Source organism: Staurois parvus, unplaced genomic scaffold, assembly GCF_062004578.1.
Source record: "Staurois parvus isolate SC_StPar_1 unplaced genomic scaffold, SC_StPar_1.0 ptg000147l, whole genome shotgun sequence".
Taxonomy (NCBI): Eukaryota; Metazoa; Chordata; class Amphibia; order Anura; family Ranidae; genus Staurois; species Staurois parvus.
The window spans coordinates 97,175-112,477 of record NW_028317943.1 but is presented as its reverse complement, the minus strand read 5'-3'; the positions used below and the strand labels follow the sequence as shown (position 1 = coordinate 112,477).

Below are 15,303 nucleotides of genomic sequence, written 5' to 3'. Positions count from 1 at the left end.
AACTGAGGGATCTGTGGACTATGTTTGTTTTTTTTTTGTTTTTTTTTTAATTCTCGCACTTCCCTTTAAAAAGAAAAAGAAAAAAATGGAAAATATGTTTTGATGCAGCTATAATAAAACTTCATTTTGGTTTATAAAAGACAATTTTACTAAATAAAAACACTCCTTCTAATCAATTGTAGTGGCCAGCCTGGTACCTGCAAATTTTTATTTCCCTGTGCAGCCAATCTATTATTAATTCTTCGTATTATAAAGTATATCAAATTTAGCCAGAGGTGATGTATTCAGGATATATTCAGTCTACTGTTATTTATGTGCATCACTGTTCTATTTGTTGTAGCATGTTTGACCTATGCTTAAACGTTTTTAAACACCTTCACGACAGATCAGAATATCATATTTTCAAAGAATGAAACGCAACCTCACTGAAATTTTGAGTCTGCCAATCGTGCCATCATTTCTGCAGCCTATGAAGTCTAGTCTACTAGACTACTACTAGTCTACTAGTCTACTACTACTGTCTAGTTTGAAATTCACCCAGTGTGCAGGGAATGCTTCCCAGCTAATAACAAACTGTATGTCTCATTGTAAATTATGTTTAGCAATTAAATAGTGGTTAAACAGGTAAACAAATTACATTAACACACTGTAGCTAGGGATGAGCTCAGGACCTTACAGAACTGAAATCCATCCATGAAAGTAGATGACTTACCTGATGTTGACGCCTGGTTTTTGCTCATTCCCCATCATAGTATAGGTCTTTCCTGAGCCTGTCTGACCATAAGCCAATATGCAAATATTGAAGCCATCCACACATGACTTAATAATTGGTAAAGTTCCTTCAAAAACATCTTCCTGCAGTATATGGTTCATAAAGTAGAACAAAATAAAAGTTGGAAAAAAAGATATAAATTAAAAAAATAAAACACACACACAGCAATAGCAATTCTCAACATATACATGTTCGTGCTTATCATAATGCAAAGTATAAGAGGGTAAAAAAATAAGGATTTTGTACATACCATAAAATCTATTGAGGCACTCAGGACTGTAGTAAGTTATGGACATGAGGGATATACTGCCGCCTACAGGTATAAATCTGCTTTCAACCGTCATGTCTTTGAGAAGGCAGCACACACAGCCAGTACATTGAGGGACATACCTATGTTCCTCAATGGTCTTTAAGAAATAGATTTTATAGTATGTATACAAATATGTACTGTATTATTTTCTTTGTCTTTCAATGAGGGACACTGGACAATAGTAAAGGCAGCCATAGATGATGCTATTTTCTTTCATGCAACCACAGTCCATGTTGATGAGGGAATCCCTCCCACAGAACTATTGTGTCCTGGATGGCATAGTAATCTTCAACGAAGACAGAGCTGGATGAGAACTCTCTGAGAAAAAAGTCAATTAGGAAGAGCAAGCAGAATGACTAGGAATCCCAGTGCTTCTCACTCAAAATTTGACGCAGGGACATTATAGCTACAATAAAACCTGTCTGATCAACAAAAAGTATGACAACATTTTGTCCTGCAAAGGAAAAATTGTAATAGTGTAACCTCAAACTATCTAGGGAGTCAGCATCCTAAAATTACAAAAAAAGAACATTGGTTGAAAGGGACTTTATGGGCACTATTTATCAAACAACTAATGTATAACATAATAAAGCTTTATTATTATCATGTTAAAAACTATGCAGTAGAAAAAGCATATACAGGTCAGAATTACATATCATATATTGTTTGCAACAATAGTATTGTATATCTGTGTGTGACACCACATATGCCAGCATGTTCATCTAATATGTCACAGATATAGTACTCAAGTGTCCAACGCCTTTAAAGACTGCTCTTCCTCAGGGAAACCCCAATGGACTTCCTATGAAGGAAGGCACAAAATTCCTACAGAGAGAGATAGAGCTTGAAGAGGGTCAAGCATGGTAAGGAGTACAATCCAAGTATAGGAAGGAACTCCATAGCAGACAAGAGTAGGGAATATGTGGAATAATGCACTCAAGAAAATATTTCTAATAGAGTAGAAATCCCATATATCAGGTTACAGAAAAATATGCAGTTAGTTCTGAAAAAACACTATCAGGTGCAGGAATGACCAAGGAGGTAGATAGGGAAAGATGTTTGATCTAAATTTTATAATATAGTTAGAATGTAAAATTTGACCATCCAAAACTGTTGAGATACAAAGAATGATCCAGCAGAAAAACAGACAGCCTTGCACACTAAAAAGTGGGGGTGTACTTTTATACAGAGGGCTGAGCAGATGAGATTTGTGGCCTCAATGTGATAAGGACCGTAAATGTCTATGAGGTACCACAGTAGAAGCAGATGAGGAGTTGGGTTCTTCTACCTCATCTACAGACCTTCTGCACTGAGGAAGTTGTACCCTCTGACCACCAGAGGTATATGGCTTGACCTGTTCTAAGACAGAAATAAAAAGGCATATATTATTGAAAGGTGAGTAAATTGTATTCTCAGCATTCCAGGCCAAAGCCAAACAGACATTAAGCCCATGTGAGAGACAAACTTAGTTGCTTGTAGGCCATTGCACCTAAAGAGCAATAGGGTCAATTTTCTAAAGGCAAATAGGCTGCTCACTTTGCAAGGTGATTTTCCCTTAGCTTACTGAATGAGGTGAAGCTCAGCTAACTTCCATTGTCCAATCATTTGCAAGCAAATTTCTGTTATTTTGCGTTTTCTGGCATGTGATTTGATATTCTTTGCAAGGTGAATTTTCACCACATTCACTAACCTAAGTGAAAATTCCCTTGCAGTGTGAAAACTTCCTTGGATGAAAAGCATATTTGCCCTTAGTGAATCAACTCCAATGCTCTAGACATTTGTTCTAAAAGCTGCAGGTTATGAGTCAACCTTGAGATGGAATTGTTTCTTTTTAGAGTGTTAATCCATTTTGACATGGGTGCATGAAGTCACCGCCAATAAGGAACAGACAGGTCAAACTGACACCTTAGAATAGAAGCCAAGTGAAAGTCAGTGAAATCCTTAAAGGTAAGAACACCATTAATCTCTTTAGTGTTTTGTTTGTTAAATCTGAAGTTTAGCTTAAAAAAAAAATTCTACAGCTTTAGTCACATCACTTATCTGTAATGAAGGATGCCTCATGTTGTGCAGACAGCTGGATCCTGGAGAAATCTTCTCTGCAAGGATGCCTGTCTTCTTTCTGTCTCTGAACTTACAGCACTGCGATAGATAAAAGCATTGGGTCTTCAGGCAGAACAGCTGTACAGATAGTCTGATGAAGACAACCAAGCAACCTCTTTCCTCTTCCTCTGTTGATAAAATCTCCTTCATTGATTACACTGCTTGTAACACAATCTGTGAATGGGGGAGAGTCTGATAAAGCCAACCATATATGGATCGAAATGCGGCTGGTTCACCAGGGACCGTCTGAATTTTGATCCATGTATGGACAGGCTGATTGTACCCAAGTATATCCATCAATCGTCGTGGGTACAACCACTAGATGAGCCTCTTGATGAGCCTCAAGGTATCATTAAAGCAGGAGCTGAAACAGTACAGTGCTTTTTCTAGGGTGAAAAGGCAGGAGAAAGAACACGTGTGTGCAACACTCCCCCTAATAGATGATGTCAGTACTGAGTACCTTTAGCCTTAACTATCAGCTTGCCAACTTGTGATGACAAGAAAAATAAAAAACTGAACAACTGGGGCAACTTCCAGCTTCCAGTGCTTCAGTTCATGGTTTTTAGAGACTGAGTTGTGCTGCAGCTCTGGACCAAAAAGTGTATTGAGGCTGACACAGTACACCAGATTTTGTGAAGTGACACAAAGAAAGCCTAGTGCTCAAAAGTCACATCTCAGGTAAATTACGCTGGACAATACAGCAGAGTGTTGATACAGTCATGTAAATGCCATAGTGGTTCAGAGCAGATGGCCTCAGCCAATAAATGAGTCAGGAAACACATGGGTCGCAGAAGAGGTTGTGCCACAACTCCAGTCTGGAAGGGTATCCTATAGTTAGCTAACACATTACACAGAGGTCAAGAAACTGCTAGAATGCAGAGTTCAGTAAGTGAAAATCACAAACCAGGCTAATCTCTTAAATTACCAGATAGGTAAGGTGTGGTTGTTTCCAAAGGTATACTGAGGAAACATACTCTACTCACAAAGTGGGACAATAGAGACTAGCTCACACCAGTGGCTGTGCCACTGCTCTGAACTTAGATAAAAAATGCTCTGTGGAAGCCATTACAGTAAACAAGGTCTGAAAACTGCCAGAATGCAGAGTTCACTGGCCAAAGATGATATACCAAGTTGATTTTCGCCTTGTCCATAGGCTTATTCACAAAACGAGTCTTCAGAGACTGGTCACACATGTGCCACCTCTGGATTTAGAGAAAATGCTTTGTGGCTAATGTCACAGTACCCACAGCTCTGGAAAGCACGACAGTGCCTGAAGGTTACCTTTCTGAATAGTCTATGCTCATAGTGTGTCTCCAGAGATTGGATCACACCAGAAACTGCAACAACACTGGATCCTGAGAGTGCCTTGCAGCTAATACAACACACTATAGTCTGGAAAGCACCAAGAGTCCAGTGCCTTGAGGTCATATTCAAAACTAGTCCCACAATCTTCAGTTCATGAATATACATTGATCTGGAGAGCTGCTGTGAAGAGACTAGCTTCTGAAGGTTAAGTGAGGTGCTGCTTGAAGTTACCTAAGAAATATCCACAGTGTAAAAAAATCTTGATAGTAGAGAACAAATCACAAAAAAATAGAGTTTTTCACAAGAAAGTGCAACTTTCTAGGACCCTAACAAAAAACTGAAACATGATGGTTGGTGGTGGAGTTATGTGGAGACCTCATGAAGTTGGCAGTGTGACCTATATATCTCAGACTTACTATAATCCTGTGTTCCTTAATGGACAAATGATAACGAAATAACACGGTTTTGTTTAAAGACTTCAAAAAAGACTTTATAACTGAGCTATTAATTATAGCTTAACCCCAAATCCAATTTTAGAAAAACAACAACTGCTTGTGAATAAAAGAACAAGAAGGGAAGGAAAGGGAGCTATGGTTGCCACCCAGGTAGGACTACAAACATATCTTCCTCTCTTCATCTCTATTACATGGAGGGTAGTGGATAAGTAGTTTACAGAAGGAAGATAACATTGTACTTTCAGTTGCTCTCACAGGAAGTGAAAGAGACACTGCATTTCTGACAAGATCAATAGATATTTTCCATACTTGTATGTTCTAACATGAAAAAAGAAAACAAATAATGTAACTTTGTCTAAGTACTGGTAAGCTAAGCTTCTATATATTATTACATTTTTGTTCTTGGGCTTAGATATCCTTTTACTAGTTCCGTAAGAAGATTGCTCTCATCCTCACCTATGTCAGCACTCTCTTTACTACTCCTGCAATTCCCCCAACCTTGTAATATCACAATGGATGTTATTAGTTGTAATTTGAAAGCAGCCAAAAAGCTAATAGGCAAAAATGTTCACTTTTTAAACTATAAAAATAATACATACAAGATAAGGATAATATTTTTTACTGTGATTCTTTTTTTTACTGGCAAGGCTATGTTTGGAGTCACCAGAGTGGATTTTTGGAAACTGATATAAAGGAAACTGTCTATGTAGCTAACAACAGGCAGACATAAACATTGTTGGATTTTGCAATCTATGACATCTGGAATCTGAAAGGCAAAGATTCCACTTTAATGAATATTAAAAAAAACATGGCGCTGATGGACCACTTGGTATTAGTAGGAGCTTATGAGTTGGGTGCAAAAAGGCTTAAACTTCAATAACAGACACTATTGGAGATGGTTGTTGCTCCCCTAAACCAGGTCCTGAGTCACCTAATGCACCATCTAAGTATAAACCATTTATTAAGAAGCAATTATAATAAAACAAGATTGCGCTCACTGCATAAAAAAAAGAAAGTCAGCATATCGTGAATTCAAGATGGAACCCTCTGTGGGGTGGCTGCAGAGATCGACAGGGAGGCAGATGGTATATGCAGAGCTGCACCGGGAAGCTGCTGGTGTGGGGATCAGGATTGCTATCAAGCTGGAATGCAATCTTGTTTTTTATAATTGCTTTTTAATAACTAATTTACACTTAGATGGTGGCACCCTCTTCTGCTTGTTTTAAAAATACCGCTGTAAACTATTTTTTTCAATGTTGTATTTTATGTTACTGACTATATTGTACCTGAGTGCATTGTGGTAGAAAGACCTGATCAAATCTGAACCTCTTCTTATTTCCATTTTGATTTACTATAATTTCTTCTTCTGTTGGAAATTCTAAGTGTTCTCCCTTTCCTTCATCCAGTCTGCATCTGCAGAATACACGGATGTTTCCTCTGAGCTCTTGAAGCTGATTGTATAGTAACTTTCTTTCTAAGGACTCTCTCTGGTAGAGAGCACGGATCTCTTCAATCTCTTTGGTGGAGCTAGGCATGCTCACTACCGTGTTCTTCAGATGCTCTATAAGTAGGCTCACCTCTGACAGACTGCCTGCAGTAAGGACTCTTAACTGGTCATTTGCCATATAAAGCTGACGGACTTCACCTAACATTTTTGGCAGTAAGTCTTTTCTTAGAGGTAAATTATTTTTCATGGAATTTGTTATTTGAACATTTTGGCTCCTGATGTCAGTTATTTCTTTTAGATATTTTTCATGTTCATCTTGTAATTTTGCCACTTTGTCATTCAAGCTTTCTGTCCGTTGATTTAGAAGACGATTTTCTTCTTCTAAATATCGGCACTTTGAGTGCAAATTTTCCAGTACTTTTTCTTTTTCTTGCAAGGTCTTTGCTAGATGTTGTATTTGGTTTTCCTTTTTAGACATATCTCTATAAGAGAAAACAGTAAATTAAAAAAAGATCCTTCACTATTACTAAAATACCTAAATTAGTAAATAAATGCCAAAATACAGTCCATAAAAGGTATAGCGTCTTGATACAAGACATTACAGTGTAAAATGTGCAAATAATAAATTTAAAGTTGACTTTTGGCTATTCCTAGGGAGAGAACCCTTATCAAAGTAACTGCATAATAAAGGAACTCTTTTGTCTTAACCTTAATGAACATTTTCATTTGGAGAAATTATGTTAATTAACGCTGTAAATTAAAAACACATTATAAGAAGAGCTCATTCTGGCAATGTAAGAAACGTTACAGAGCAGACTCCCACTGGCTTATTACAAACATCCATAGCTGGAAAATGGCTCTGGAAAATGGATCAGTATCTGTTTAGATAAGGTAAGTGACTTAAAGTGTTACTAAACCCACAACAGTAAAATCAGTCTGTATATGCAGTAAAGCATGCTTGTTATACTGACTGTGGAACCTAAGGGGTTGATCCTCTTTGTTGTGTAAAAAGGCTGTTTGATCCTGACTTCTATGATCCTCCCTTTCTTCCAGTGTGCCCCTCTTATCTCTCGATAAGACATATCGTGTGGAGTCACTCTGCACATGCTCAGTTTGGTGTGTATTGCTAGAGAGGTTTTTTTTTTCTTGGGAGAGTGCATGTGTTCAGCACAGGGCCAATAAGCATTTTCCAGACAGAGGTCAGGGATCCTGCATCCTCCTATAAGCTTTAATATGTGCTCTGCTGGACACTGATAGAAGTCACAAGACTGCTGTAACTGCTGATGAGAAATGGTATTTAGCAGTTTATATTTTCTAAAATAATTGCACTTCCATGTTGTGTGTACTGTGGGAAATCAGATATAGTGAATGCAGGGTCCTGGGTTTAGCAATACTTTAAGTCATCTATGTAAGAATCAATGAAGAGCTCATTGATACATCATCATGTTTCACAAAAAAGACACGAAAGAAAATAAGTATTGAAAAAGGAAAAAAAGAATTAAAAAAAAGAATAAGAAGAGGAAGAAACAGGCATCAGATTGATTGGTAGCCATATTTAGGTTGCATAACCGAGTACCAGATGCTGAGCACATAAATCAGGTATATATTAGAGTTCACAATGAGCGTGTCTGTTTATCACTATCTCTCAAGTATACCAGTGTCCTTGGGTTGTGAGGGCATATGGGATTACTTCATTCAGATAGTCACAGTGTGATGAACATTGTACCTGACCCCTGCCCTTCCCACCAACTTGTGACAAAGGACAGGTCAATCTCACACCACGCTGTCACTTGCATAACAATGCCACTCTCAGCTGCACCCTACACAAAGATTTTCCAACTCCCGGGACCACAATCTAGGTGCCGCAGCCTGAAAGCGATTGTCACTGAGTTAAGTTAATTAAGCAATTAACTGTTTAAGATACCACCACCACCTTTTGACTGAGAAGGAGGAAACTCATAATCTTATCAATAGCAAGTATGATTTTAGAATAAACATATGCAACATGCACTGTCACCACACACAGGTATGTGCAGACATTTGTAATACAGTAGCACTCTTCAAGAGACAGGGATTCTTTAGTTTGCATTAAAAGCCTTTCCAAAATAGAGTAAATAATGAAAAGGTCAAAATGGTGCAAAAAAAATTTACAGAAAAAAGGTGTTACAAAGAAAAAAGAAACCACAAAGTAACAGAGAATTAAATACGAGTTGAAAATTAAGAATACTTGCAAAGTCCTTGGTGTTAGAGTCCAGTTGTACTAACAAAAACGTACCAGTAGCTCTCTCAAGTCCAGTTAGGTGTTCCTTGATTGATGTTAAAACGAGAGCTCTCAGAGGGTTCATTTCCTTTTTCTGTTATATCAAATGGGTGTCTGACCAATTACCAGGTTTAAGGGGTGGTGGCTGGGAGGTCACCACGTTTATGACTGAATGACGGTTATGACTCATGACAGCCCTCCCTTACACCCAGTTTTATAATGATATTAATATCTTCCACTATGTACAGGTTGCATTCTGGAAACTGGTACGGGTAGATTATTGTTCAGCATTATATTTCGTGTCCAGGGATAACAAACTCCTGAGTATTTTGGATGGGTCTGGCAGCCAGGAGGGAGGAGACTGCTTTCTCCCCTTTCGTATATTCTAACTTAGTCATGTATGACCTTGATTTGTTCAGTATGATATTCCCCATCAAAATATATACTTAATATTTATGTGTCTTGGTCCTGTTGGATTTTATAAAATGTGTATGAATTTTGTTAAGTTGTGAGTTGGGCAGAGGTCTCAGAGAGGTCTTCCACAGCTGGCTGCTTTCTGTGTAGACATTTTATGGCACGCTATGTGTTCCTAGTGCTTTATTTGCCCAACGCATCATGTGTGACAGAACAGATGGATTTTGTCATTGTTTTATGATATGTCCGAGAGAAGTGTTAATCTGAAGAGTGTTTTATGGGCTGTAGAAACAGGCATTCTGCCAGGCCTCAATTAGCTGTTTACAGCTCTGACCAAGGCCTGTGTGTTGGTGTTTGCTGTCCCTAAGTTGAGATAACAGGTTCTTTTGCAGTGTGTTAAACGTTAAGGCTATGCATTCCATATATTGCAGGAGGAGGGAGGGGGTAAGATCACTGGGCTCATGAAAACAAAATAGCTGAGACCTGACAAGATGGCTGTCACCTACAGCTTCCATGTGCCTCACACAAAACCATTTCACAGAGCACTTGAGATTCACACCTGTCCCCCGCTTAGGGGACTTATAGGCACCAACCATTTGTAAATTCATGAGCAGAGGGCTAATCATTGTTGATGATGTCATTGGAATAGTACATTCAACCAGACCATACTCATCTTGTGAGGTAAGTACCCAACATTTTACCTCCACTGTCATATTCACTTCCACATTTCAGTCTAGAATAGTATGACACCTCTCTTTTTTCCAAACCCTTGAAATAAGACTCTTGGCTGCCTTCAGTAGATGAGGGGTAACACCATTCCTGTATGATTTATTAAACAAAGGTATGTCATGGAAAAAGTAGCAGAGTGGGGTATGTTTAACAGGCTTGAAGGTAGTTCTTTGTATCCAGGGCAAACTTTCTTTCCCAAAATTTTTAATTTTAGGACATTACCAGAGATGGAGAATGAGCCTTCTTGCACACATCCCCTCCAGCAATTAATTTGTAGATGCTCCCAGGAAAATTCTAGCTAAACAGGCAGCAGTTCTATACCACTGTGTTATAGTCTGAGTTTGCGTATTTTTTGTAAGTGAGCAGGTGAGAATGTAACTCCCAGCTCCGTTTCCCACTTGCACATATAAAGTGGGGTCTGCCCTGAGTCTTGAGAGAGCAGACGTCAACACATCTAGGAAAGAAGACTACTAACTATTTTGTCACATTTAGGCATTATATCCAGTGTACATGAAACATTTTTCTAAATCACAGATACCCCATGTCTACATACATACATTAGTGAAAAGTAACATATGGAAGTGTGTCTAGTGTAAGACAGGCTGTTTAAGAGAAAGTAAGATACTATTTTAAGGAAAAAATACTGGGAATCTCCCGTATGTAACATTGATTTGATTAGACCAACCTTTGAAGAATAACTGGATCAAAGTTTTGCTGCCCATTTATGGTGTTTCCAAGGCTATCACCAAACATAGCGTAAAACATTGAGATGACTTCATCTGGATCATAATTACACAGTCTCAAAGCAGCTAAGATTTCCTTATAGTCGGTGATGACAGGAAGGGCTTCCTGATAAAATAGGAATAGAATAGCCACGGTGAAATATGTATGGTATGCCTATATCGATTCAACATAACTTATTCAGAAAGGTACCTTCACTTGCTGCACACGTTGCAAGACAAAGTCCAAGTTCAATTCCCAAAGTAATGGTAAGATAAGCCAAGCACCAGAATCGCTGTCATAATATTTGCAGACATTCATTCTTTCCTGTAAAAGTGTATCAAATAATAATATTTGCAGACATTCATTCTTTCCTGTAAAAGTGTATCAAATAATTTTTATTCCCTTCAAAAGGAAACTTCAAGAGATACAATTTAATCCACTGAATTGACTTAAGTCATTAAACACATTTACAAATAAAGCTGGTGCAACTACTTGAATTATGTGTTTATTTTAGGTTCTTGTAGTTGGAAGAAAGGTTTGGGTTGGCACTCCTGTCCAGCCACACTGCTATTGTTTTACAGAGTGCTGTCAAACTAACAGACTATGGCACATGCCTGCAGGACAGGTAAGGAAAGACGCCATCGATGTGATACTGTTCTGTGGTGGCAAGCTGTACTTCTTAACTGGGCCAGAGTAGACTACTGTATACTGTTTAAACATTATCACACATTTTTTAGCAGGTAAGATAATTCACAAATATGTACAGTACCTATGTATTTAGCTGTTTACTTTGAGTTCAGATTTTAAGTACACCAGTTAGGATAAAAATGACCTGTAATTTACATATTTTCAGGCTCCTTATGCATGGTGTTTCATTTTCTGAAAGTGAGCTTCAGCAACATCCACGCAATGAATGCTGAAAATCTCCTCAAAGCAGATGTCAATTGTTTCCTTCAGTCAAAAGAAGTGGCTGGTGAAGAATTCAGTTTTTAATCAAAATACATTGTGTCTAATGGATATGTTTGCTGAAGCCATGAGCTAAAAATCTTATTCAACCATTTTTTTCTTTCAAACAAAGCAAAATGATGGAACAGCTTTTCACAAAATGTTTGAGAATTTCTCTTTAAATTAAACCTATTATGAGTGAAATGTGTTGCTTACACTTTGTAAAAATGCTACTTGCATGGCTGTTATACTGACCCTTGTGTTGTCTTTAAGGCTAAGTTCACATTAGTTTTGTTAGCAGGCGTTTGGGAAGCATTTTTAACGCTCCTCAAACACCTAGGAAAATTCTACACATGCACAGTGCTGTTCATACTGAAACATTAGCTTTGTGTCGTGGCAAAATTGATGCCTCATGTCAAGTCAGGAGGAATTGAAGCCTCCCATTCAAGTCTATGGTGATGCTCCTCAAACGCCTGGCAGGCGTTTGTGGGGCAGTTGCGAGGCATTTGTGGAGCGTTAATACCATTAAACTTCATTGTAGGCGTTTGTGGTGAAGTTTTAACATTTAGCAAAGGCCTATCAAACACCTCAAAAATACTCATAGGGCGTTTGGGGAGCATTAAAAACGCTTCCCTGACGCCAGTCTAACACCTGTCAAATGCTATAGGGGCGTTTGGCAAGAGTTAGAAATTAGTCAAGTGTGAACGAGCCCTGATATATCAAAAAAATGTGCTAAAAGAGAAGAGGGTTCCTGCAATCTTGCTTCTGTTCCACAGCAATGGCCTCTTTACGTATGATCTACTTCCAGGTACATTGGTTGCCTGGTTCCCCGTTGCAATTTGTGGTTCCTTCCACTGGCCTCTACATCACTACAGGACACAGAGCGATGTAGAGATCAATGGAAGGAACCACAGTATGCAGCAGGGGATGCAGGCACAGCGTGTTTAACTGTTTCAGCTCTTTGGATGTAAATATAGTATCAGCCATCAACATGTGCCTGTTCTTTTCAGCTGGCTCCTGACTGTAAAGTGAAAGTGATCCAGTGTCTGTGTAGCAGTTGTCCATTTTTCGCAGTGCGGGCGCCGTGGTATCACCAACCCCCGGAGCAGGCGGTGACTGCACAAAACAAACATTTGTTTCTCAATCCTGTACACACCCACAAATGCAAGTGCGGCACAGAGTATGCACTTGTGTGTAAACCATGCACTATACATGTATGGTATCATTGTGAACCTGAAGAGCAATAATTCTAGCACCATAACTCCTGGTTTACTCTAAATGGATGAGTTGTAAAGGTTTTTAAATTGTTACCTATGGAGATTTTTGGGCACCCTTGTTTTTTTGCAATATCATGGGTGCATGCAATTTTAAGACTTGGCATGTTTGGTAACTATTTACCTGACACAACCCCATCTTTTATATTTTACCAACAACTGGGTATTATTTTGTGTTTGTGTGCACTAAAATTCATGTTATTATATTTTTTTATAAAAACAGGTGTTTGATAAACAATTGCGCAAATATCGTGCAACATAAAAAAATGTAACTATTATTTTTTTTATTCTATAAGGCCTCTGCATTCAGAAAATATATAATGTCCTGTGGGTTTTAATCAATTTTATGGTCAAAAATGCTGTTTTTTTTACATATTTGTTTGAAAAAAATGCTCTAGAGCAGAAATTGTTAAATTGCAGGCAAAATGACAGCTCTCAGAAGCTTCATTCTGTTTGTAAACAAATGACTGGGGATTCCATTCATCTATACTAGATCCTTTTCCAAGATGATGGTCTGGTTTAGTATGTAAATGGAGGACACCCACACAAAAAAAGACATGGGGTTCCCTCTATTTATACAGGAAGGGACAGGGGGGTGGGTAGCGTGTGCCCATTGGCAAAGCATTTTGTCCCTGTGTTGATGAGGGCAAGGGCGTCTTCCCTACAAACCTGGCCCAGTGCTTGTGGGGCTTTGTGGGTGGGGGCCCACTAGAGACTGGAAAGCCCCTTTAACATATACTGGCTCCCCTCATGTGAATGAGTAAAGGGTAACTCTCAGAGGTCAATTACTTACATGGCTGGGGATTCTCAGCCATATAAGTGGATGGAGCCATTGACATCACTGGTTGCTAAGGTCTCGGCAGTGCTTGCACCCACTGGTGTCCTTAACAACCATTGATAGTAGGAAGCTGTCATGTATAGCAGCAGTAGTAATACTGCTATTATACAGGATGTTTAGCTCCATGTTTAGCTCCACCAAATGGGTGAGCGTTTTGGCGTTCGTCCAATGCCCGAACAGCCAAGGTTTGGGCCAAATTTGTGTTTGGACCAAACTTTAAACTCATCCCTATTTTTCATAGCAAATAATACTAACATAATAAATAGGGAGTTTAAAGTTTAATGGCAACCAGTCACAGTAAATGTTTTTTCTAATCTGACTATGGTAAGCTAAAAACTGACTGGTTGATATGGGTTACTGCACTTTTCATACAGTCATTACACTTTGCTCTACCTTATTAAATAATACCTTAAGTGCATTATTATATAATAATATTCAGTCAGTTTATTTAGCTTATGTAGTTTGGATCAACAATGAGCAATGATGATTTCCAAAGTACAGTCACTTAAGAAGCACTTAGATTTTAGTTCGCTCAAGTCATATTTGTTTGTTCACCATGCTGTGGTTGCTGTGGGATACAGTTAAATGCAATACTAAAAACAACTCCAATTTCAAAAAAGTTGAGAAGCTGTGTAAAATCTACATAAAAACAGAATGCAATGATTTGAAAATCTCATAAACCCATATTTTATTCAAAATAGAAAACATATCAAAACAGAAAAAATAAGATAATTTTGATATTGATGATAGCAACATGTTTAAAAAAGTTGGGACAGGTCAATGTTTACCACAGTGCAGCATTTCCTCTTCTTTTAACAACACTCTGTAAACGTCTGTAAACATCCCAATTGGCAGCCCAGCCCGGAATTCAGGTGGAAACAGCAAATTTAAATACTCCCCTTGATTTTTTTGGAGCTGTTTTTCATGGAAGATCTGTATGCATTGATTGTGGATCAAAGCAATTTATATGAACAACAGTTTATCGCCGCCAACCCATATTCAAACCTTGCCAGACCATTCGCATGAAAACCCATTATGGTTTCTGAATTTAAAGGTTTTTTTGGGCTTAACCCTCAAAATGGACATTACTAAAAAAAAATGAATTGCAGTTGTATTGGTCCACAGACCCGATTCATCATAGATCCATGTTCTCTGCTGCCATGGTCAGGCATAGATATGAGAGTATTTTATTCATTTCAATGATAACACACTCTCCCAGGGAGTGACCCTGAATTCGGCACCACAAAATTCGGCCCCTTGTAAATCACCTTACCCAAAAATTTGCAGATCTCTATACTCCCCAGCAAAACATCTGCATTGATGAGTCCCTCATTAATTTTTCTGGCCGCCTTGCATTCAAACTATTTCTCCCCAGCAAGTGTGTCAGATATGGGACAAGATGTATAAGACCTGTGAGAGGGCAACAGACTATACATATGAGTTTTGGATTTACGAGGGAAAATATAGTCACGTAGAGCCCCCCGGATGCCCAGACTACATGGGGAGCAGTGGCAAGATAGTTTGGGACTTGGTGTCATCCTTTTTCCATATGGGGTACCACTTATACGTGGACAATTTTTATTCAAGTGTGCCACTATTTAGACATTTGTACAATCTTGGAATTGGCGCATGTGGCACCGTGCGACCTAATCACTGGGGCTTCCCCTAACGGCTTGCAAATACCCATCTTGGAAAGGGGGGAAAAGCCTGCTTGCAAAATCAGGAATTGCT

General features: G+C 38.6%; 1 protein-coding gene across 1 annotated transcript in view; it reads right to left on the bottom strand.

Annotated features, from left to right (window-relative positions):
- LOC149464701 (uncharacterized) overlaps positions 1 to 15,303 on the bottom strand; it is a 106,568-nt gene that overhangs the window by 67,378 nt on the left and 23,887 nt on the right. Inside the window, exons 5-8 of the mRNA XM_089674195.1 lie at positions 10,726 to 10,839; positions 10,478 to 10,641; positions 6,229 to 6,871; positions 713 to 855 (exon numbers count right to left, since the gene is read on the bottom strand). Coding sequence (XP_089530321.1) covers positions 713 to 855; positions 6,229 to 6,871; positions 10,478 to 10,641; positions 10,726 to 10,839 — 1,064 coding nt within the window. The remainder of the gene's footprint in view (positions 1 to 712; positions 856 to 6,228; positions 6,872 to 10,477; positions 10,642 to 10,725; positions 10,840 to 15,303) is intronic.